Source organism: Pleurodeles waltl, chromosome 10 (genome assembly GCF_031143425.1).
Source record: "Pleurodeles waltl isolate 20211129_DDA chromosome 10, aPleWal1.hap1.20221129, whole genome shotgun sequence".
NCBI classification, from domain to species: Eukaryota; Metazoa; Chordata; class Amphibia; order Caudata; family Salamandridae; genus Pleurodeles; species Pleurodeles waltl.
The window spans coordinates 224,912,667-224,937,376 of NC_090449.1; the positions used below are offsets into that span (position 1 = coordinate 224,912,667).

The 24,710-nt window shown below is 45.5% G+C and overlaps 1 protein-coding gene across 2 annotated transcripts in view; it reads right to left on the reverse strand.

Moving 5' to 3' along the window:
• SMG1 (SMG1 nonsense mediated mRNA decay associated PI3K related kinase) overlaps window positions 1-24,710 on the reverse strand; it is a 1,401,298-nt gene that overhangs the window by 106,373 nt on the left and 1,270,215 nt on the right. For both annotated transcript variants that reach the window (XM_069210224.1, XM_069210223.1), the window contains one exon: window positions 13,037-13,264. In XM_069210224.1, the coding sequence (XP_069066325.1) occupies window positions 13,037-13,264 (228 nt within the window). The remainder of the gene's footprint in view (window positions 1-13,036; window positions 13,265-24,710) is intronic.

The window sequence follows — 24,710 nt, forward strand, 5'->3', positions numbered from 1 at the left end:
ATGACAAACTGAGTAAACACTACCTCACTGGTGGCCGAAGTGTGATGCCAGAGTGAACTAGAGTGTTAACAACATTTAAAGGTTTGTGTGCTTTAGGTGCCTTGTCTTTGCTGCTGGTCTGACTTTAATGGCTTCTGATCCAAGAGCCCATAATAGAACCAGATGCACTGTAATATTTTGTGAGATTGGCCACTGGCTCAGGATTGTATTTGCTCCCAACACCCAGGTCAATGGTCATAACTTAGGAAAAGATGGATGGGTGAGTTTTTCCAGTCTGGAAAGAGAAATCTACACTGAGACAAGGGGAGTGGGATACGGGTTTCCCCATCCACCAGGTACACAGGTTTTGAGGAAGAGGGCAAAAAGGGTGAACAGATGCTGGCTTGGATGTCAGAGACGGACATAACCTGATGCTGGACCTTTTGCTGTGGATAACTGGAAGGCAATTTATCCAAATGGTTCAGTAATAAAAAGGTAAGGGTTCAGTAAATAAAGCCTATTCTCTTAGACTGTACTTATGGTGCCACTAATGCATCTTTATATTTCCACCAAACCCTACATAAAAGTACTACTGACAAAGTTAACAATTTAAGCTTTTTTTTTATAGGGAAAACATATGGTGTCATATTGGCCATGGCTTTACTTGAGACCTTTATATGGGGCAGAAGTTCTTGATGCATGATATCTGAGCACCACCTGGTGGTAAATATCAGTTCTGGCTTTAACTTTAAAATGTATTGAACATGGCCTCTTGGTCCAAAATGGCCTTATGAGTCATCCATGTGCATCTGTCAAATGATGCAGTGTCATGTGAGGAGAACTAACACCTGAGACAGACTTTGGTAATACAAGCTCGAACCCTGTCATTTTGAAGCTGGTGGTGGTTTTTTTTTGGGGGGGGGGGGGGGGGGAGGGTTTGGGGGTTTGGCGTGTCCCCTGAACACTGGTAAAAAAAAAATTTAAACATCAAAATAGTCTGTCTGGTATGATAGAATTTGAGGGAGCAAGCTCGTGATCTGTGTTAGAAGGAGGAGAAAGAAAGGAACTGACATCAGCGTCTAGCAGTGATGCCTATGTAGGGACCCCAATGTCACATCTTTTGTGGGACAAATCTGACGCGAAGCTGCACAACGTCACTTACCGATAGGCAAGGGGAATTGCATAACAAAATTCTCGGGATCCAGTCTGGCGCTTACGAGTATTCAAAATTGAGGAATCTGCAGTTAGAAGTATCTTTCAAAATCCCTGTGCTACTGATATAATGGCTCTCCCAAGACTAGTAGTCCTAAAACCAGACTGTACATGCTCACATCAGTGCTATACAAAGGAAATCAACAATTGTCCTGGTAGCCCGAAATGTTGTAGGGCCTATGCTCAGTCTTCATTTTAGATTTCCTTTTAAATTTGACATCTGTTCCTCTAACACGAGAATGTGTTACATGCATATTTATTCTTTGTAGGTATTGTCGTCCTGTCGTCTGCACACTTAGTTCCAGGGTCGTATAATCAGAAGGTTATACCTTTGTTTTATTTTCCTGTGCTCGTCGGAAACAATTATTTTATTCTGAACAAACCAAAGAAGCTGCTCAGCACCTCTGCCACAGTATGATAAGGACACAGTTTATTATATAGAAAGCATTCAAGCTAGGCTTGGCAAGAGGAGCACTTCATCCTGAGGTTATCATGGAACAGATGTGAACTGTGACTCGGATGCATCCCTGATGACTCTGACCTTCATCCTAAAAAGGAAGATAGCCAGCAAACTTAGATCGGCTCCCTGTTACATAGCACCAAGGTATGGAAGTTAGACTATCCCAATAGATCTGGCAGATAGTACTCCCACTATGCTCTCTTTAGTATAGTGTTAGTGACTGACAGGAGTAGAGCAACACTAGTAACAAATAACACGGTTGAATTCTTTATATTTTTTACCATTCTAAAAATGCTTATTACATCTATGTGTCTCATCCGCTTAATCATCGCAGCTCACATGTTCTTTACAAGAGTATGATTATTTCAATAAATGTTTTGAAGAACAAGTTACTTACCTTCAGTAACGTATTATCTGGTAGAGACAGGATCTAGACACAGATTCCTTATTGTAGGTTCCTCCCCCAGGTGCAAGACTGGATCCCGAAATCCCTTCCCCAGCAATCTGAACGTTTTAAGAGGGGGTTGTGGGACTCTGTATCGACGTTGTTCACCAGATGTGACGTTGACGGAGTGCATATAAACCCTCAACCGATGTGCCACACTTTCCTCTGTGACTATTTTTCACGCCAAAAACATGGAGCCACATATAGAAACTGCAAGTTGAAACAATAAGCTAAACAAGAGACATCTTTGTGCCAAAAAATCATGAAATTCCCAAATAATGATATTAAATTCCAACATGGAATGTTTGAGACAGAAAACTCTGTTCGCAGAGTGGTGAGGATCGTTAAGGAATCTGCAGGTAGATCTTGCCTCTACCAGATAATGCGTTAAGGAAGGTAAGTTCTTGTTTATCTGATACAGACATTTAGCCACAGATTCCTTACTTTAGGATCAGATACCCAAGTAATACCATCTCCGGAAGAGGATCTGCAAACTGATTCCACTAAAAGTGGCAAACCAGAACAGGACCGGTCTAGAACAAAAGAAAAAGACTGGACGTTCATAAGAATCCGCGTGTGCGATAACATACTCTATGCCATAAGAAGTATGGAAAGGACTACAGCAAGAAAAGTCAAATATATTGAAACGCATTGGAACAGGGTTACCCTTGAAAGTAGGACAGAATTGTGTCAGAAGCTAACCAACAACATGAATGCAAAACTCATAGCAAGATCCGAACTCTTGCGTTCGGTACTTATAGAACTAATATCCACAAGTTATACCACTCAGCAATACCTCTTTGCCACAGACAGTCCTATCGTACCTAGATTGTTCTGTAATCACAGAGAAAGGTACATCTCCTGTGGAAAAACCATAAAGAATGGTTTGCAGAGGCAAAAATAGATAGGACTAATGCTCTATTTTGTGGTAGTGTGGGGGAGCAGTTAGGCTTATCAAAGGGTAGTGCTAAGCATTTGTTGTACTCTCAGAGGCAACAAATGATACATACTCACAGAATAAATCTGAGACCAATTTAGAAAAATAAGACTTCTTTTTTATATATACTTTAAACCCCAAAACTTCTTTATAATGTAAGTTTTTAAGCATAAAGACTTTTCACTTACAAAAATCAACAATTAGTGCAATTTAAGAGTTCTTCAATGTTAGCCTATGGAAGAAAAACACATTCAGCAAACAAGCACTTTACAATGACTCACAGAACCTGTAGACTTAAGGTGAGTACTGGGCAAGGGTCAGCACCACACCACCAGGTCACGCTGGGCAGCACAGGGGCGGGCGGGTGCAGGGGTGTAGTACAGTGTTGGGTGCCCTATGTATTTCAATGGGGATTGGTCCCCATGGGTTTAGGCTGCAGGCTCTGGCTGGAGGCCTGTCGGGGACAACCAACAGGTAGATTGCAAACGTAGGGTGCTTGTGGACAAAGGTGCACCTTTGGTCCTCTTCACCAGGGCCGACGGATGCAGGGGTGTCCTTTGTTGTTGGGTTTCCTTGTCTAGGAGCACTTGCGGTTGGGGGCTCCTGTGGTCTGAGACTGCAGGCATCGTTATGGAGTCCAGGAGGGGTGAAACCACAGTGGACTGGAGCTCAGGAGAGCTGGGGGGGGGTGACGTCGCTGACACCAGGGGTCTGCTTCCTTTTGGGCCGGTGGCATCGGGTACAGTGGTTGCTTTAGGCGTTGGGTTTCTCTCACCTCAGAGGAGGCGGGAGAGAGCCTCAGTGCAGAGGATGCAGGAGACTTCAAGGAGTCCAGGAAGGGTGAAACCACAATGGGCTCGGACTCTGGACAGCTGTGGGGGCCTTGCTGGCACCGGAGGTCCATTCCCACTCAAGTTGGTGTAGGAAGGTGCAGTGGTGGCTTCAAGTGTCGGGTCTTTGCGGTTCCGGAGGCTGCAGAGTCCTTTCTTTGGAGTTGGTTGAAGAGCAGGTCTTCTGCTCATGGGAGACTGGGGTCTTTTTCGAAGGCAGGCTGTCCTCCAAGGTTTCTGGAGGTTCAGCTGTAGGATGAGGCTTTTTCTGGTGCAGAGCCCATCAAGGAGTGCAGAAAGGCCTGCATGGTTGGTACCAGGTCATCTGCTGCTGCTTTTCCTCTTCTGCCGGTGCGTCTCTTTGTCCTTTTCTTATGTCATCAGAATCTGAGTTCTGGGGTTCACAGGTGCCACCTAAATAATCAATTTAGGGGTTTCACAGGGAGGCCAGGTGGCAAACAAAGGGTTTCCCATCCTTTCTATGAACACTTACGTTGGGAAGTGGGCATAACCCTGAGCCTAGAGGCCTAATTCCTTTCAAACCAAGACAGCGGAAGTTAAAAAGTGATGTCCACTTCAGCTCACCCACCTTAGGGGTGGGACTGGTATAAAGTGGGCACACCTCCTAATCTGCCTAATTTTCCCACCCGTCGTGCCACCAAAAGTGTGATCAGGTCAGAGGGGTTGGTCATCTCCACCATTTGGAGAGACCTGGGTAGCATTACAAAGGCAGCTAGGCCTTTGAAGCTTCCCACCCTGGAATGTCCATCCTGCCTGGAGGAGGTGTCAACACCCCCACCCAGTGCAGGCTTTTGTCTCTGGAACCCAAAAGCGCTGACTCTCACTTTAGGGGGGTCAGAAATGTGGCTAAGGTTGCTGAACTGATCAGGACCAGTCAGTTAGCACACTAGAAGCTGGTGGGTTTTCAGGAGCCACCTCTAAGGTACCCTCTCTGGGTGCATGTATTGGTAAAACCAACACTGGGATCAGTGTGGGTTCACCAATACGAGATAACTGATACCAAACATCCCTATCTACAGTGAAGTCAGCATGTAACTGGGGAACTCGTAGTGACCAGTGTCCAGCACATGTATTTAAAATGGCTTCCCTGGTCACTTACTGTGTCTAAGAATTGGAAAAAACACAACAGGGACACATCTGCTCGTGCATGTATGACCTTGCGTGTAATATAATGCACCCAGCCCTAGGGCTGTAAGGCCTGCTAGAGGGGTGACTTACATGTATTGCATGCAGTGTTAGGGGACAAGGCGCACAGGCTGTGTGCCAAATGATTTTCATTTTTATCTTCACCAAGACACGTAGCCTGCAATGGTAGCCAGTTAAGTGCTTGGTGGAAGGTCCCTTTTGTTGGCACAATTTGTGCTGCAGCCCTTAGGGACCCTCTATAGTAACTCAGCAGGGATACCATTTACTAGGGACTTACAAAGGGTGCTAAAGGTTTTGCCAATTGGGGAAAACAATCCGGCACTGGGGACCTGGTTAGGAGGAACTCAGTGCACCTTCAGCCGAACCTACATCAGATACCAGGCAAAATGTGGTGGCTAACCATGCCAAAAAGGGTGCTTTCCTACAATAATAAAGATATAGGAAAATAAAGCAGAGTAAACAGACAGATAATGCTGACATAATAGGATGGAAACTACAGTAGCCATCCTACAGCTTAGGATTGCAACAGCTTTCACAACTGTCAAAGTATTGCAAGTTGCTTGAGTAACCACCATTAGAGCAATCTGGTATAATTTTGAATAAGACAGTAAATATGAAAAATAAACCTTACTAGCATAGAGAAAACAAGTTTAATACATGGTCATACAAATGAACAGAGACCCTTCTACAGAAGACCCAGAAAAGGTCTTCTGTACTTAAAACTAAACGTAAAGGATTGTATAGTAAAGAGAACACGACTGATTCATAAAACAAACATCAATTTGTCTATTCCGTCTAGGGACAACACCACACAAAGTGGGAACCCAAACTAGAAACAACTGGAGCCAGCTGAATGAAGGAAATGGTTGCCACCTAAGAACAACAAGACAAACACCTACTCCCCTCAAGTACCAATGCATATGGACATTTTCTCCAGAAGAAAAATTACACTATTAGTGGGCAAATTCCTTCAGAAAAGAAGGAAGTCTTTGCAATAATGTAAAAGCGTCATACGACCTCTAAAAGACCAGGAATTCTATAGTACAAAGTAAACGGAACTGGCTCAAGAGACTGTTGCAATGGAAACGTATGTTAGCATGACAATCCTAGGAAATACAGAAATATAATGTTGAATGAACATGCACAAACAGAAAAATGATCACACAAAAGTGTAGAATAGCCAACAAAACTGAAATGACTGAACCTTTAAGACAAAACACAATGTCTTAAGGTCCTGATCTACTGCTTTACCTAACCTAGCAAGACTACAGAACGTCTACTATCAACAATAAGTAATAGCATATATCACTTAAAAGTGAAGCACACACCAGATCCAGAAGTAGAAACTCTCAGACTATTAATGTAGGCTACAAGCTACCTTTCTTGAGAATACAAAAAGGAAATTCAGAGGTATACACCCTCATTGTCGTACAAACCCATCAGTGGAACATCATGCCATTGTTGAACAAGATGAGCTCAGAAATTAAGCATAAGGTCGCACAATACTCTATACATGAAGGTATAAGGGACACATCAGAATATTAAACAAGAGGAAATAAAAGAATTAGATTAAACAGACCCTCCTACAAATAGGTACATTATTATTATATATATAAAGACTCCCATGGAGTTGCAAATATCAAAAGTGACCAATAACGGATACTAAATCCCATGAATCTATGATATCATAAGTGAAAAGAATAAAATGATAGAGACTCCAAATCTGTTCCATCAAATGAGGGTCTAATACTTCACTAGCTGAACAATCTCAGCTCAGCATATATGTATAAATGCTCATCAAGCATACAAAAGATGCTCCACCCAGAACAAGATATATACCATAAAGAATTCAACCCTTGAGCACAAACTCTTCTTCAGAGTAAAGAAACACTTTATGAAATGTAATCAGATTTCAACCCATTAAGGATCAAAAAAGTAATAGACTTATGAAAAGCTGTCATTGATAGATCTGAAGTGAAAAGTTACCACTTCTGTACCAAGTAATAGATGCTAATATTGAAAACCACTTATTGTGGGACAGTACGTTTTAACTTTCAAGTATATGACTCCACTTAAAGAGTCCTTACAGAATAAATGCGCATAATATACCTTATTATCTTAACAAGCCGAAATGAAGGGTCATGAGATGCATGTAAAGAATAGGTTTATATAAATAATTATTAACACCTGCCTTAAGCAGAAACACTTCACTGGGTGCCACCAGAAGGAATATGTATTCCAACTTAATCATTAATGAACATTCCTTTCCTCAAAGTTAGAATGAAGGAAGCCTATCATAACATTCAAACGTATGTCATACCCATCAGCTCTAAATCTCTGCGAAGCAGAATCAGCATGTACACCATATAAATATACAACATTAAATAGCATCTTTTTCAGGCTATTCTGGACAGCTCAGAAAATCCAGATTGACGCAACCATGCATGTCTGAGCAGTGCAATAGACTGAGTCATAGCTCTACACACCAAGTCTGTGGTATCCATACCATATTTTATCGTAAATTTAGCCACTTCTCGACCATCCTGTACCACCGAAAGGATCCATGGCTTCCTCTGGGAGTGAAGGCAGAAGACGCACCACTGAGTCCCATAATGCACGAGAAAATCTGTCCAGAACACATGCTGTGTTTAACAACCTCTATGCTGAACTGTCTTTGTTTGGTGGAACCAAAGGAAGGACACTAGGGTCTGCCGAAGCCATAGCTACCTGCACCACCAGATCTTTTGTGGTGGGATGTCTCAAGAGACAAACAGGGTCCCCAAGGGCATGTCGATGCCTATGAGCTATAGTCCAGTCAACTGGAGCTCCAGTAACTGGTTTCGCCCAAGCTCCAAGCAAAAAATCAAATAGAGACTCATGAGGGAGAAAGGGTGCCACCTTCGTCTGACCCTAGTGAAGAATACTCACCAATGGATCTGTTGATAATTCCACTGAGGGAAGCTGCCAATCTAAGACCACAGCTGCTCTCCTCAATACTCCAGCATAAGGGGACCTTACCTCTGTAGCCATACCAGAGGGATAAAGTAAATCTGACACTGGAGAGGACTCAAGTCCACTAGCCTCACCCAGTTCTGTCAGCCACTTTCCCTCCAAAGGAGGTTGGACAGTGTTGTTGAAAGGGTTTTGACACCCAATATCCTTTCCTTCACTTGGAAATCTGTGTGTTCCCACAGGGAAAGCCATAATAGGTTGTATAGGGACAGAAGGACAGTTGTCTAAATCAGTCAGCTTCATCGGCGCCGCATCCGATGTTGTGGGGCACTGTTGCGACGTTGGAAAAGGGTAATGGTTTCGGCATCAACTGGTGCCACTAACGTCAGAGGCAGACCAGACTCTGTCGTCGCAGGTGGGAACCCCAAAGGGTTGTGCACCGACGCCGGTACAGATCTGATAAGGGCTTCGGAGGGCCTAACTGACATCGAGGGAGAAACTTCTGGTGCAGATTTGGTTAGGACACCTCTAATTTCCTTGGGGCCAGAAAGCACACCAGAGGGAGACTGCTGCCCAAAAACGTAATGCAGGGAAAGATAACTCCTGCATTTGGGCTAGAGTCTCCCCAGATACAGGAAATTTAGGGAGGTGCGGGGTGGACTCCTGTGAATGCTCCACAACCAAAGGCTGCGAGACGGCGTCCGAGACGCCCGAACTGCGTTTTTTGATAGTTTCTGCCTCAGAGCCTCATTTGACATTGATGGCTCCTCACTTGAACAGCTCCTCGATCAGTTTCTAGACTTCGACAGGGACTAACGACGCAGTGGTGCCTCCGATAGCCGTGCCACTAGAATTTTCATTCAACGCTCTCTCAAAGCCTTCGGCTGAAGACAACAACAGGAACCATAATCCTTGGAGCCATGGTCATCTCCGAGGCATCACATATAAATGGTATGAGGATCCGTGACCGATATCTGTCTGTCACAAGATTCATAGGGCTAAACCCTGAAGACATTAAAAAAAAAAAAAAAACTGTTTTCTCGACAAAATATTGAGGTTGGCTAAAAAAAATGCCCCCCTTACTGCTCCGGATCCGCATTGCCAGGGCGGAAAAGAAGAAACCGACATCGAGGCATCAGTGAGGGGGTTATATACACTCTGTAGATGTCACATCCGGTGGACCATGTCAATACGAAGTCTTGTACCTGGGGTAGGATTCTAAAGTAAAGAATCTGCAGCTAGATGTCTCTATCAGAGAATGCATTTTCATATCTTTCTTGTGTATACTTTGCACATGCAACATTAACAAAGGAAGGGGTTAGATCAGTTTCCCCTAATCCCTTGGGAATCAGAATGGCCATGTTCACGGTTACTAAGAACATCTATTACACTGATCAGGTTAGGGGTTTCGATGTGGTACTGTGAGCTAGCCTAACAGAACAAACCAACATTTACTGATGATATAAGACAATGGTCTCTATATTATGAAGTTCTTGTTGATATAATAGACAGCAATACTGAACTTGTAAGAACTGTATAACAGATACAAGAATTGGTGGACAAATGCCATGTCTGCATATAGAGATTGCATAAAGACAGTGGCTACTGTAGGAAAGTGCCACCTTTCTAGCATAGTTACTCCCACTTTTTGCCTGATGTCAGTGTGTTTAGACTGTAGTTCACTGGGATCCTGCTAACCAGGACCCCAGTGACTGTGCTCACTCCTCTAAATTTGGTTGCTGTTAAGCTTTTCACACCAGGGCAGTGGTTCCCAACCTTTTGACTTCTGTGGACCCCCATTTTATCAATATTGGGGCACGGGGACTCCCACTGAATCATTATTGGAATCCGGAGACCCCCACTGAGTCATTACTGATAGTTGGAACCTGATATTATTACATTTTCTAAGCAGTCGCGGACCTCCTGAGGAGGCTTCGCGGACCCCTGGGGGTCCCTGGCCCACAGGTTGGGAACCACTGCACCAGGGCATTGATACACCAGGAGTCCCCCCCCATGGGCTGCAGCATATACTGTGCCACCCATAAGACCCCATGCAAACTATGTCTGCAGGTGGCCTGCCATTGCAACATGCGTGGAAGGGTGCAAGCACCCTTTCACCACCAAACCTGGTCACTACACTTAGACACTATAAGCCACCCCTCTGACAGGCCCTTCAACCCAAGGGCAGGGTGCATGTCCCTAAGTGTGAGAGTACCCCAGCATGAGCAGGGTGCTCCTACAGACCAAGCCAGTTCCTGGACTCTGTGAGCGCTGGGAAGTCATCTTAAGGTATGTCGTGGACACTGGTCAACAGGAGTGGTCCAACTACATAATGGCTTCTCTGAACCTAGATATGTTTGGTATCAAACATGCTGGATGCATGGACCTACACCGATTCCAGTGTTAGTTGCATGATGCCATGTAATCTGGGGGTTCCTTAGGGGATCCCCCAGTTCTGCCTGTGCAGACTTACAGGGTCTAGTTACCAGCCCACACTGCTGGTGACCCCAGACACTGTTTTGCCCTCCTGCAGGTGAGCCAGGCACAGGCCCGAGACGCAGAACAAAGGATTTCCTGCAAGGGAGAGTTGTGACCACCTTTCCCTGTGTATTAGGTGTCTAAGGGCTGCGGTGGCCTCTGAGCGCCACCAGACTGCTTTGAAGAGTACATCTGGTGCCCTCCTTCCATAATCTGGTTTGCACCATTTGAGAAACCCCCGGTTCCCGCTATGGCACAAAACTGCATGAAAGGACAGAGGAGTGACCATCCCCCTGTCCATCTCCTCCCCTAGGGAGGTGCAAAGAGCTCTGCCAGCTGGCCATTTGATTCTGCCATCTTGAAAACAAGATGGGTAGAGGTCCCTGGGAGCACCTGACTGGTTAGGACAGGTAGATTACATCCTTGACCCCCCTCTGATAGGAGGGTCATTTCAGAGATTGACCAACCCCCTTTTAGGGTTACTTAAGGGCTCCCCCAAGGTTGGGTCCTCAGATTAGTCGAGCAAGGCTCTCCAAGGAACTCTCTGCAAGACATCTTCTGCTGCTGGCCTCTGGGATTGCTACTGGTCTGCTTTGGAACAAAAACAAGTCTGTTTCTGCTGGGAAGGCTCGCACTGCAACATTGTTTCACTCGATCCTTCAAGAGTTCAATTGTTTCTCCGGATCCTGCAAGAATTCTGCAACATCCAAGGCTGTGCATCCTCCAGGGTCACAAGGACTCTGTTTGCACCAGGAAGCACTTCCCTGCATCCACAGACACCTCAAGACAACATCGACCTGCTTGTGGGGTCTGATGTCCCACGGATATCCAAAGACTCTGCTTCACAGGTGGAGGGTCTGTGGCCTCCTATGGGCCCTGCTTGTCTTCTAACTAACTAGGGAGACTGTGGGCCATTCTTTATGCTACTGTACTCGAAACCCTGTGCACTGCTACTATTGCACTTGCCAAGGCTTGTTGACTCTTCCCCTCGGAATCTTCAGTCAGCAAGAAGTCCCAGCCTCCAGCACCGTGCAACTCCTGCGATGTGGGATTTCTGTTTTGTTGTGCTTCCTTGTGATTCTCTGTGGCCTTCACCTGTGGGTCACTCGTGGGTGCTCCAGCAACATCTGCTGGCCTCCCTGCATGCTGAGGGCCAGCCCTGACTCCCCCTCCTGGGTAGTCTCCTGGACCTTGCTGGTCACCAAAACTTTGCAAATATTTCTTCAGCTCCTGCCTGCATTTGCTAGTGCTTGTTAGTGACCTGGCTGGCCAATGACCCTCCTGCAATCCAGCGACCTTCGAAGGACAGCTCATAGGCGACTCCTGGGATCTTCTGCAACCCCTGGACCCTGTAAGCTGGACTTTCTCCACCCACTTGCAGGAACTTCACCTTCAGGAGGGTGGGCATTGCCACCTGCACCACCAAGGGTGCTGGACTCTGTCCTCTTCCTTTGCAGGTCCTTCATTTCCGGAATCCATCCCTGGGTTCCACCGGCCTGGTCCATGAATCGTGACAGCAGCTGGACAATGCAAGGCATCCACTGACTTCAAAGGGAGTCCCTTCTCCACTCTGCATCCGGGTCCCCTGGTGTAGGTACACCTTCTTCTTGGTATCCTGGGGAGGGGGGCACTCTCCAACCTTCCTCTTGTCTGTTGGTTTCCTCAGAGTCCACAGAGAACGGTACTGAATTTTACAAACTATAACCACTACTCACTGTGTTAGCCTAGGGGACGCCTAGGTGGGTAACTTCCTTGCACCTGGTCGCTGGGGACACTGACCGTACTCAACTCTGGTGTTTCTATCTACCCCCAACCCCTAGCTAACTACCACACTTACCTTGTGTTGGTTCACTATTTCACATTCCTCCTGGATAAGCTTCAGCTGCTCGTCCAAGCTACCCTTAGAGAGCTTTTGCTATCTGAGCACTTATTCACTATCACTAATGGTTGTTTTGACAAAGGACAGGGTGCCACACCATAGGTATACACCATAAACTGAGCCAGCCTCCTCTAGCAACACTGTGAAGAAATCCAATGTTTATCTACTGATTAACTCACCTCAACAACAGACATGGCATCTATACACAGTGTGGCACACATTAGCTAGACGAAAGACTAACCATTCAAGGTACACGCAAACTTTATGCAAAGGTTCAGTGATTTCCAGGCCACGTCAGCACGTACCAGAGGGAAAAGTCACTTAAGAGCTCTTAAAGCTTTCACTGATAGCAAGAGAACAGGCAGAATTAATAACAGAAGTACTTTGATTTATGACAAATAACTCAGATGGTGTTTTGGACTAGTTGTTCTAATTATTATTATTATTATAGAATATAGTTAGATCCATGGGGTGCTATTACTCCTTACTGGTGTTGAGGATCCAAGTCACTGTTTGCAAGATTATCAGCCTGCTAATTCAGGCAATAGGGGACCTGAAAATACATATTATATACAGTCAAGGCATTTACATTAATATTATGTATATATGAATATTGAAATGGCATTAGAAATACTTTATAACATACTTTACTACCTTCTTGTTATTATTTCAATTAAGGAAATTCCACAAATGTTACCTTTGCCATAGCCTTCAGCAGATGCTTGACATCTCCCAGTTGTCTGTTGTGACCAGTGAGTACAGTTTTTATGCTGTCAACCAGAGTCTGAATGGTTTCACAGACCGTTTCAATGTGAAGCTCCTTGTCCGACTGTACAGTTCTCTGAGTAGACATTTCCTGGGTCAGCTGGTTATGAGCTGAGACAAGCCATTCGGGACTCCCAATTGAATGTTCTGCACTCGTTCCCTAAAAAATATATTTTGTAAAATTCAGATTTGTACATATAAGCACTAATTCTTAATGTCTAATGGCAGTCCAGTGACTACGCTGCTTCTTATGGTTAGGAGAAACCTCATGTTTCAGTCATTCAATTTACTTATTCAAATTATTGTTTTCATGTGGATGAATCCAACTAGTTCCATTAAAATTAATCTGTGCTCGCTGAATGCAGTAGCTTGTTAAAATAAAGCCTAGGACTGAACAGCAGAATCTGTGATGAAACCTATTCACCTGGTAATCTTATGCTACCTACATTAAATGCATAAACCAGCCCAGTATGTTGCTTGCAGATGTGTAGTTAAACACACTGTGTATGTGGAACTACACAAGTGCCTAACTTCCAGTCTTGGCACTAATCAATGACAACTTACACCGGTGTATTCAATGACAACCCATTCCTTCACCACCCTCAGGCAAGCTTATCAACCTCTTGAGCCTCAGATACAGTTCAAGACTGAAAAGCACCTAACTGAAGATGCAGGCAATTTTCAGCTTTGAGGGTCATTTGAAATGGTCCAAAGCTACAATGGCATGGGAGCTGGATCCATACAATGCTTTTTGTGAAGCTGTGTGCTCGTGGGGAGGGAGAAAGAAAATCCTGCACTGCTGCAGTCTATACCGGCCCAATGCTTTTAAGTTTCCTAGGCCAATGTGTGTTTGGCTAATCTGATCTAAGACTTTCAGGTCTGTTTATTCCATTATAAATTCTGGACCTCAAGTAACCATCCTGACAAAATACACAACTCAAACTGGATGTATTACTCATGCATGGAGCTGGCAAGTGCAGGATCTTGGACTACATGATCTTTCTGTATCCAATCTGGTATTGTGTCTCTCAGCCAAGCTCCTCTGTCCACCATTCTCACTTGATCCGATCCCCTCACTGAGCTCTCGCAGGAAGAAAGCCTCTTGAACTGCACACAAGTCAGAAATAACCTTTCTCCATGAATTGACTGGCTCTGTCCAACGTTACCAGTCACCCTCCCGTCAAAGTCTTAGAGATGCATGTATGATACTTTTTAATGAAAGATAATGCACCACAGAAAATCTTTTAAACCTCATCTGACTACATGATGAAAGCAGTTATCAATGTGGCTTCCTTTACAAGTTGCAATTACGCACTACATGTAAAAGACTGACTCCTGTATGTGAGGTTGCAGTGAAAAAGAAGTTACTTACTTTAAGTAAAGCTCTTTCTGGCGGATTTTCTAACTGCAGATTCATGAATATTCTCAGGTGGCACCTGGATCTGGAAAGTCAATAGAAGCACTCCTACCCGTTGGTACGTAGATCTGCGGGACTCTGCATCAACACTGTTCCGCTCAGTGATGAATGCCGGGGCATATATATGCCACCTATTTGTGCAGACATCAGTTTCTTTCATTAACTCGTCAAAGTCCTCAGACGCAGAGCGCATCAGTGAATCAAAAGCACCAGTGTGCAGATCACAAAATTGGGATCTTTTCAGATGGAAGAGAGCATGCCACAGAAGTTGGGGGAGGGAAAGCAGTGAGGATTCTGCAGGTCGAATATGCACAAGAAAGAGCTTTACTGAAGGTACCCAACTTGTCCTTCTGATGGATACTTCTAACTGCAGATTCTTCACCTTCCCAAAGCCATAGTTACTAAGCTGCTGGGTAAGTGAAACGGCTCAGACTGAAAAGTCCTGCAGGACTGAAGGACCAAAATGCCCATCTTGACAGACTTGGCTGTAGAGGCAGTAGTGCTTTGTAAATATGAGCACTAATGCCCATGCAGCTGCCTGTCATATCTAGCTGTTATGACAACAAAGGGTCAACCCTATGACCCACAGAATCGGGATTATGGCTACTATACATCCTAATAATTCTACTCGTAATATTGTTTAAAAGACAAGCCATTACTCCTAGAAAGGCTATATAAGGACCCTCTACGTAGACAGCAGATGAGCGATTAAACGATCAATATTTTTTCTTCATATGACAAAATCTAATTCTTCAATTCAAACAAAACACTTCATCTAGGAGTTCCTAAAGGCGAGGAATATGATGTAGTGCTTGTGAAGGCGAGCTGATACAGTACAAACATACTGAGATAAAACAGCTTGTTTTGCGAGGTCTAAACTCAATGTGCACATGGCAAAAGCCAGCTCAAAGTGTTACCCATTCGTAAGCAACACAAATCAAGCATAAATGAACAAGTTGCTTGCCTTTGATAACACCTTAGTTGGTAGAGATATATTCTAGTTGCAGATTCCTTCCCTTAGGATTTTACCCAGGCATCAGTCTGGACCTGGAGATTTTTCTCGAGTAGTAGCTCTGAACACCATCCAGTAGCGTTGGTTGGCATGCGTCAACGTCGGGTGCGCAGGACATGACATCACAGGTCCCATATAGGCACCACCCCAGCACGCTGGCATCAGTTTCTTTCCACGGCAGGAGCGCGGAGCCATGAAGAACGCTGACCACTGGAAAGTCAAAATAAGACCCTTAAAGGGAAGTCCCTGTCCCTAGAAATCAGTTTGCAGAGCAGGAAGGACGGGTGGGTCGGTAAGGAATCTGAAACTGGAATACGTTTCTACCAGATAAAGCGTTAACAAAGGTAAGTAACTTGCTCATCTGATAGAGACTTCTAGTTGCACGTTCCTTACCCAACAATAGATACCCAAGCAATACCAGTCCAGAGGTGGATCGGCCAACTAAGATCATACTAGGAAGTCCTGCAGAACCGAACGGACAAGGTACCTGTCCCTTAGGACCTGGCTATCCAGGCTGTAGTGTTTGGTGAATGTGTGCAAGGATGCTCAGATGCTGCCTGACAGATGTCCAGTACTGAAACTCTACGTGCTAATGCAATGGTTGAAGCTGTCGCTCTGGTAGAATGAGTGCGCAAACCCTCCGGGGGTTGCTTTTTAGCCAGTGCAGAGCACATTTTAATGTAGAGAACGATCCATCTGGAAGTGGTTGTCTTCTGCACTACCCAACATTCTTCACACCCACCTAACCAATAAATAGTTGATCATCCACTCTGAACTCTTTGGTACCATCAAGTATAACGCCAGTGCTCTTTTTGGGTCCAGTCGGCAGAGTCTCTCCTCTTCCTTAGAAGGATGAGGGGGTGCGTAAAAAGCAGGCAAGGTGATGGATTGGCCTTCATGAAGGGGTGTTACCACTTTTGGTAAAAAGGAAGCCATAGTGCGAAGTACCACTTTCTCAGGATAGATGGAAAGGTAGGGCAGTTCAGGGGATAATGCCTGCAGCTCACTCACACTGTGGGCAGAAGTAATGGCCACAAGGAAGACTGTAAGGTCAGAAGCCAGAGAGCAGGGGCGGCTTCTTTGTTAGGGTGGAGGAGCGTCACCCCCTCACCAGCAGAGGCAGCTGCAAAACCTTCAAAAGAAAACGATAATAAACTTTGTTTATTATAGCTTTCTTTTAAAGGGCCGGGGCTAAGCCTCCTGTGTGAGCAGGCAGTTAGGCCTATCCAAGGGTAGTGATTAGCATCTGTTGTACTCACAGAGGCAATAAATACACAGGGGCCTGAGTGAAGAGGCAGCAGGCAACTTGGGGGGGGGGGGGGGGGGATCCAAGAGGGGTAGAACCTGAGTGGACTCCGACTCTAGACAACTGGGGAACTGGGCTTGCACCGCTGGTTGCTTTATCTTGAGTCATAGTCTTCAGGTGCAGAGGTCACTTCGGGTGTCGGGTCCTTGCTGATCCAGGGGCTGCCGAGTCCCTTCTTGAAACTTTGTTGCAGAGCAGTTCCACTGCTCACCGGAGTCTGAGTCTTTGTAGAAGGCAGACAGTTTTCCTGGGTTTCTTGGCAGCTCAGCTGCAGAACGATTAATCTTTTAGGCAAAGTCTGTCGAGGTCAGCAGGCAGGCTGGAGGGGCTGGTTCAAAGTCAGCTGCTGCTTCTTTTCCTCTTCTGCAGGGGCTACTCTTCTTTGTCCTTTGCTTTGTATGTAGTCAGGATCTTAGTCCCAGGGTTTCGGGGTGCCACCTAAATACTCAATTTAAGGGTGTTACAGGGGTGTCAGGTGGCACTCAATGGTTGCCCACTTTTAGGGTGACTACACCCTTTCTATGACCACTTCTGCTGGGAGGTGGGCATAACCCTAAACCTAGTGGCCTAATTCCTTCCAAACAAGATGGAGTAATTTTAAAAAGTAGTGTCCATTCAGCTTGACCACCTTAGGGGTGGGACTGGCATGGAGTGGGCACTCGTTCTAATCGGTCTAATTTTCCCACTTGTGCTGCTGCCAAAAGTGGGGTCAGGACGGGGGGGGGGGGGGAGTAGGTAACCTTCACCATCTAGAGAGACCTGGGTTGCATTCCGAAAGTGATTAGGCCTTTGAAGCTTCCCGCCCTTGAATGTCCATCCTGCCTGGTTGAGGTGATAACACCCCTGACCAGTGCAGGCTTTTGGGCTTTTGTCTCTGGCCCGCAAGAGCGCTAGCTCTCACCATGGTGGGGTGGGGGCTGCAGAAACAAGTCTGTGGTGGCTGAACTAGTAAGGACCAATCAGTCAAACCACTAGTACCTAGCAGGTTTCATGGGGCACCGCTAAGGTGTCCTTTGGGTTCAGTATTAATAAATCCCTCACTTCCATCAGTGAGGGTATATTAATCTGAGATTTTTTTTGTTATACCAAACATCCCTATATTCAGAGAAGCCATCATGTAGTTAGGAAACTCTTTGCGACCAGTGTCCAGCACATGCATTTAAAATTTCTTCCCTGGTCACTTAAGTCTGAGAATCAACAAAGATACAGAAGAGGCATATCTGCTCATGTAGTTATGCTCTCCCATGTAGTATAATGCACCCTGCCTTAGGGCTGTAAGGTCTGCTACAGGGGTGACTTACATATATTGCATGCAGTGTTTGGGGGACATGTCACACAGGCTGTGTGCCACGTCTTGTTTTCAATTTTGGGAGCACCTTGTCATGCAGCTTGCAATGGCGGTCTGCATAAGGTTGGTGCGGGGTGTCTCAGAGTGACACAATTTATGCTGCAGCTCTGAGGGCCCTCTTCAGTACCTATGCCTTACGTACCAGGGGAACCAATACTAGGGCTGAAGGGCCTAGTCACTTGGGGATCAAGTGACCACATATCTTGGTTAGGGAAGTGACACTGGCACTGGGGACCTGATTAGCAGGAACCCAGTGCACTTTAGTCAATGTTGCATCTAAACACCGGGCAAAAGGTGGGTGTTAACTGCAACCAGAACCCAGCTCCTTAGAGACCCTTAAACAACATACTAACAATAAGAGATTTGAACAAAGAGGGCTTGTCAGGTAATCTCAGAAATGCAGAGATAGCAGACAAATAACTTTTGAGGGTGCCCGAAGCAGAGCCCTGCTAGGCCAAAGAAAGTATGAACAACAGGACCTCGGGAAGAGGGGCAGAGAGGGGGTCAACATAGTTGTCTGTGCATCATACCACAAACTTGTCCCAACAACAGGCTTATACCATTTTGGTGGAGGGACGCCTGGCTGCCAAGTTATCATTACAGATTTCGGGTGGAAGGTCAAAAGATGTCAAGTGCCGCCGCTCAATCTTGATGGGAGAAGGCAGAGACTGGACAGGTTTGAGTGGAGAACCCTCCCCTGCTGCTGCGACATAAGATCCTCCCAAAGGGGCAGTATGATCGGAGGATCAGTGGCCATGCTCAACAGCTTGGGATATAAGAGTCTTCATGCCCAGTCCGGAGCCACAAGGATTACTTGAGCCCGGTCACTCTTGATCTTCTTGAGAACACTGGGCAGAAGTGGTATAGGTGAAAATGCGTAGGAGGCCAGAGCTCCACTTATGATGAAAAGCTTCGCCAAGTGAGTGCTGTTTTGGAAACTCCAACGCACAAAACTGCTGACAAAGCATGTTCTGTGCAGAGGCAAACGGATCTAACCGAGGCTCTCCCACTGCTGAGAGACCTTGCACTACTTCTAGATGGAGACTCCATTTGTGATCGGCCAGGTATTGTCGGCTGAGTTTGTCCGCTCTGACGTTCAGAGAGCCCACCAGGTGTTAAACCACCAGGGAAATGCCCTGAAGTTCCAGCGGTGCAGAGTTTCTGACAAAGGTTCCACCACCCCACCAGTTGCAGTACCATACAGCGGTGTTGTTGTCTGTGAACATCTGCACTACTTTCCGTTTGAGAGAGGGAAGAAATGCTTTCAATGCTAGTCTGATCGCCCAGAGCTCCAAAAGGTTGATGTGGAGTCCACCCTCTGAAGGAGACCAGATGCCTCTAATCTCTGCCTCTTGCAGGTGGTGTCCCATCCCAGGAGAGACGCATCTGTCACTATTGTTAGATCTGGTTGGGGAAGGTAACAGGATCTGCCTATGACTCAATCACAGTTCATTAGCCACCACTGCAGATCTCGTGCAGTTCCCTTCAAGATCTGGACCATGTCAGAGGCATTCCCCTGATGCTGTGCCCACTGGAACTTCAGTGAACCCCAGCAAATGCAGGAGGGTCTGCCGTAGTCTGAAGCTGGATGATAGCTTGGGGTGAGCCCGTCTTCAACAGCCAGTTGAAGCAGGGGGAAGACAAACCCCTGACCTGCAAGGCTGCGACCACTGCCATCACCTTGGTGAACACCGAGGGGCACTGGTAAGGCCAAAGGGAAGCATGGTGAACTGAAAGTGCTTGTGGATCATCGTGAACCGCAAGTAACATCTGTGGCCAGGAAGGGCGAGGATATGAAAATAAGAGTCCCGTAAATTCAATGCTACCATGCAGTCGCTTGGATCTGGGCAGATACAATCTGAGCCAGAGTGAGCATTTTTAACTTCTCTTTTTTGAGGAAGAGATTGAGGGACCGAAGATCTAGGATAGGGCACAGGCCATTGTCCTTTTTAGGTACCACAAAGTAGCGGAATAACAACCGCAACCTACATCTGGCCCAGGGACCCCATCTATGGCTTACTTGGCCCAGAGAGTCATAACCTCCTTGCAGAGAAGTGCCAAGTGATCCTCTGTCAATCGATTACAGGAAGGTGGCATGGATGGAATGGGAGTCTCAAAGGGGAAAGAGTAGCCCCTTTGGACTCTCTGCAAAACCCACTTATCTTACAATGTGGACTGCCAGCGGAGCAAATGATGACGAATCTGCCTTTGACTGGTCCCTGGGGGTGGAATCATCAGGGTTGACATCTGGCATAACAGGCAATCAGGATGCAGGAGGCTAGCAGACGAAGAGTCATCCACACTGAGACCCCAGACAGAGGCTGAAACATCGGCATCATAGCCAGAACTTCCTGGACGTTAGTATGGAGGGAAGGTTTAAAAACGCCCAGCATTCGGGATAGCTCTTATGAAGGGAAACCTTTGTGAAGGAGTCGTGGGACTTTGGCATGTTGCTCGTTAACCCTAAAAATGTCAAAAGGTTCGCAGTCATCTGAAAGTTGCCCACAACTGTTTGTAGTGAGTTTGCCTTCAACAGCAAGTCATCGAGGTAAGGGGGAAGACCGATACTCCCGACCTCCAAAAATGCTTAGCAACCACTGCCATCATATTTGTGAACACACAAGAGGCACTGGTGAGGCCGAAAGGGAGAAATAAAAACCAAGTGGTTGTGGCCCAAAATGAACCGCAGGTAGCCCTGTCAGCTTGTAGGGTAGGGATGTGAAAATAAGTGTCCTGCAGGTCCAGCTCCACTATCCATTCTCTGGGATGTAGGGCTGAGAGAACCTGGGCAATGATGACTATTCTAAATTTGTCCTGACTCGGGAAGACAAAAGGAAGGTGAAAATTTAGGGCTGGGATCCTCTCTACGACTTCTCTTGTCAAAAGATCTTGGACTTCAAGGCATAAAAATGACATATGGTCCCTCAAGAAGTAGTCTGATGTAGTTGGCAGGTGTGGAGAGTCAAAGATTATAGTGCGTAGGTCTGTGGGACAATCTGACTTCTTTGTCGAATGTAAAAGTGTTGACACCCTTGCATAAAATGGTTAATCCCATCTCCTACTTGATGAGTTGCTAAGGATGCAATAATTGGGTTTTGAGGTGGTGGGCAGAGGATTGGGATGTGTGTTGCCTCTGGTGGCCAGGTTGCTGTGTGTTGAGCCGTGAGTCAGACTTCGAAAGGGTTTGGAGTCCTGTGCGCAGCCAGGGGAGCCTGAAGCTGTTGAAACACCACGCCTCTGGAATACATCCAAAAAGGGCAAGTATGTTAGGGGAGGGGTTGCTGGAATGCAGCTGAAAGAGCCAAAGAATACGCCATGGCTAGGCCCTTCTTAAAATGATCTAGAGTTGCGTATGCGGTTTACAAAACAGGCAAGAGTCTTTAACAGGAATGCCCATTAATGACAGAGTGGTGTTTCAGGAGATGTCTGTGGACTTTATCCATGCATGGTGGTGGAACAACAGTCTCCTTCCCTGTCAGGAAAAATGGTTGGAAAGGTGTTAGCGTTTGTGCTACTAGTGGATGCCTGTGCCACCAAGCTTTTAGCAGGTGGGTATGGAGTCAAGAAATCCATGTCACTTGAGCTCAACTTATGGTGACTTGGTGATTGAGGGGAGGGGGGTTTGGGGTGGGGTGGGGGGGAGGAGTGGGACCAGAGCATGGTTTACGCCAAGTGCCTAACAAGGCTTTAGGCACAAGAGGTTTGTGTGGAGCATGCAAGGTTGCAGGACCTCTGTCAGCACATCTGTTTTTCCCTCAATAGTGTTGAGACAGAAATCACAGTGGCTAAAGATGTACTTTCTTCCCTTGCTAGGCTGAGAGGGAAACCCACACTGCAAAGGCTGAGCAACCATCCTGCAAATGAAACAAATCTCTACCAGTCCAGTGCACTGAGTCTTTGATGCATAGAGGTGAAAGATGTCAGTCCTGTTCCAATCCTTGCTTCTATGCCTATAATTTAGTTAGTAGAAGCTGCGGCTACTTGTACCACCTCACCCAGATACACTGAAATTAAAGAGCTGGCACAACACAAAAGTAAGGACTGCTGTGGCGCCAAGAGTTGGCCTGCAATGGATGGCTTTAGCTTTTATTAAGACAGTGTGGCTGATAAAGATGAAAAGAGCTGCTATTAATGTCCAACACTAAAGACGTGACTAAAGGCAAACTTGCAGCTGATCTTTCAAAGTGATTCGCCAGCAGCTTCTCTCTGTAACACGACAAACTCACTGAGCCAACTTTAAGGTTCCTAAGCAACCTATTGTATTTACGTTAGTCAGGAGCCATGCATTGAAGAGCCTACAATCAGAAAACCCAATACACAGCTACCAAATAACACAGGGATGGGGAGGATAAAAACATAATAGAAAGCATGGTGCAAACTAACATATGTAATACAGGTAGAAAGGATACACCAATGGCACAGTGATGTGTGATTCTGTGAATGACTGACATGGGACCAATAAGTGAGCACTGTGGCTGACCAAACAAAAGGAAAAAAAAAATTCTTATAGGACTTTGGAAAGTTAAGTTTCACTAGAAGCAGGTTTAGAGAGTTTGCATTTTTAAAATGCTCAACGAAAACTAATGATGCTATTTATTTGAGACTGTCACACCTACAGCAGCTATCGTAAGGATCAAGGACTATGATGTAGCAGGACTATGGGTAACACCCCCTCTCCAAACCCCCCTCAAATAAAATCTCCCCATTCTCTGTCTAAGTAAAAGGTTTTCACTTCCCTTGTGGGGTGCCATAATATTCAGAGCCAAGCTAAAAATATTCTAGCACAGAAACCTTACCAAGTAACTGGTTGCTGGAAAAGTAATGATGTTCCCAGAGATCACCTTTCCAAAGAAATGTGTCAGTAAAGAGTTGCATAATGCTACTTCCTAAACATAACACTGCAAACATGGAAGGCCACAGCACCTACATGTCGGCACACAGTGGTTACAGGAATCAAGGACTCAAAAGATTGGGTATGCAAGTCATGGGGATATGTAATTCTAAATTTAAATAGAAAGAGGATGACCGATTCGCTGTGAAGAGTCTTCGATTCCTCAATGAGTTAGAGAAAATGTTGGTCACATTCTCTGCACCATTAGCTTAAGGGAAGTTCTTGAGACCTCCCATCCTTGGAAGTAACCATGTCTACCACCGAGGTTTTGCCAAATCTATTTTATAATTTTACCTTTCGACAGTTAGCATGTATGTTTTTTTTTTTTTTTTACCTTGTTCTTTCAAGTCATAAGCACAGTCCAGAAATAAAAATCATTCACTTCAAATGAACCAGTTACTTACCTTGCAACACTCTTTCTGGTGGACAGTCTATTTAACTGCATGTTCCTCATCTTCAGACCATTCCCAGGTGCCAAACTGAACATGGAGACTTTTTTCATCAATGATCCCCGCACTTTAGTAAAGTGGAGCTATATGGCTCTGCAGTCCCTTCATACCAGCCCGTGACTGGGGACAGCCGCATATAAGCACCCCAAACCTGAGTTAACATCAGTTTATTCTTCTTTATCCTTCGTGCTGAGCACTTTCAATAAAGTGCAGATGGCAGTGTGCCACACAATCTAACGTGGGATTTTATCATGACATTCATGAGTGTGAGAGAAGTGAGGAAGATGCTGTTGGTCAGAAGATCTACTAGAAAGATCATTAGCAAGGGTAAGTAAGAAAATTAGTTACTTACCTGGAACTGTGGTATTGGATCTTTCATAGATTCACATGCTTGAATCATCCCCGTCGTTGAGGTGGAAGCCCCATGGTAACTTCAAATATTAATAGCAGTAAGTGTAACATGCTAGGCCCCAATAAGCACCGTTATAGCCTATCCATGTTCTTTTATTTAAAAAAAGAACCACACGTGAGCTACAGCCAATCAGGCACCAGCACCCTCCAGATGCTGTTTCCCTCAGATTTTTTTTAGTACAAATGTGAAGCAGGAAGTTTATCTGTGAGGGAAGCCTCTGTGGGGAGCAGGGTGGGTCACATGTGAATCTATGAAAGATACCAATACTGGAGAACCACAGTTACAGGTAAGTAACTCATTTTCTTCTCCAGTATTGGATCTTTGATAGATTCACATGCTTGAATTAGAGTAGCGAGCAGTAATATTGTTTAAACTAGGGATAACATGCATAACAATAGGAGTGATGCAACTCCCAGTTAATATTAAATAGCAATACATCAGCGCTTCAAGGAAGATAACAATAATAATGACAATAATAATAATCCGAAATACCACAATAACTATCATAATAATCATAATAAAAACAATAATTATAACAAAACTAACCATGACCAGATTAAGGAAGAGTAGATCATATACCTTTTCAAGTGGAAGGTGGAATGACCAGAGGCTCACCTTAACGAAATAGATGCCTTAGCACTGCTTGCCCAACAGCCGTGTCCGTTTTATTAGTCTCATCGAGACAGTAGTACCTTGTGAATGTATGGTGGCTGGACCATGTCGCTGCCCTGCAAATGTGTTGCAAGGGCACTCCCGCGAAGATCGCCACTT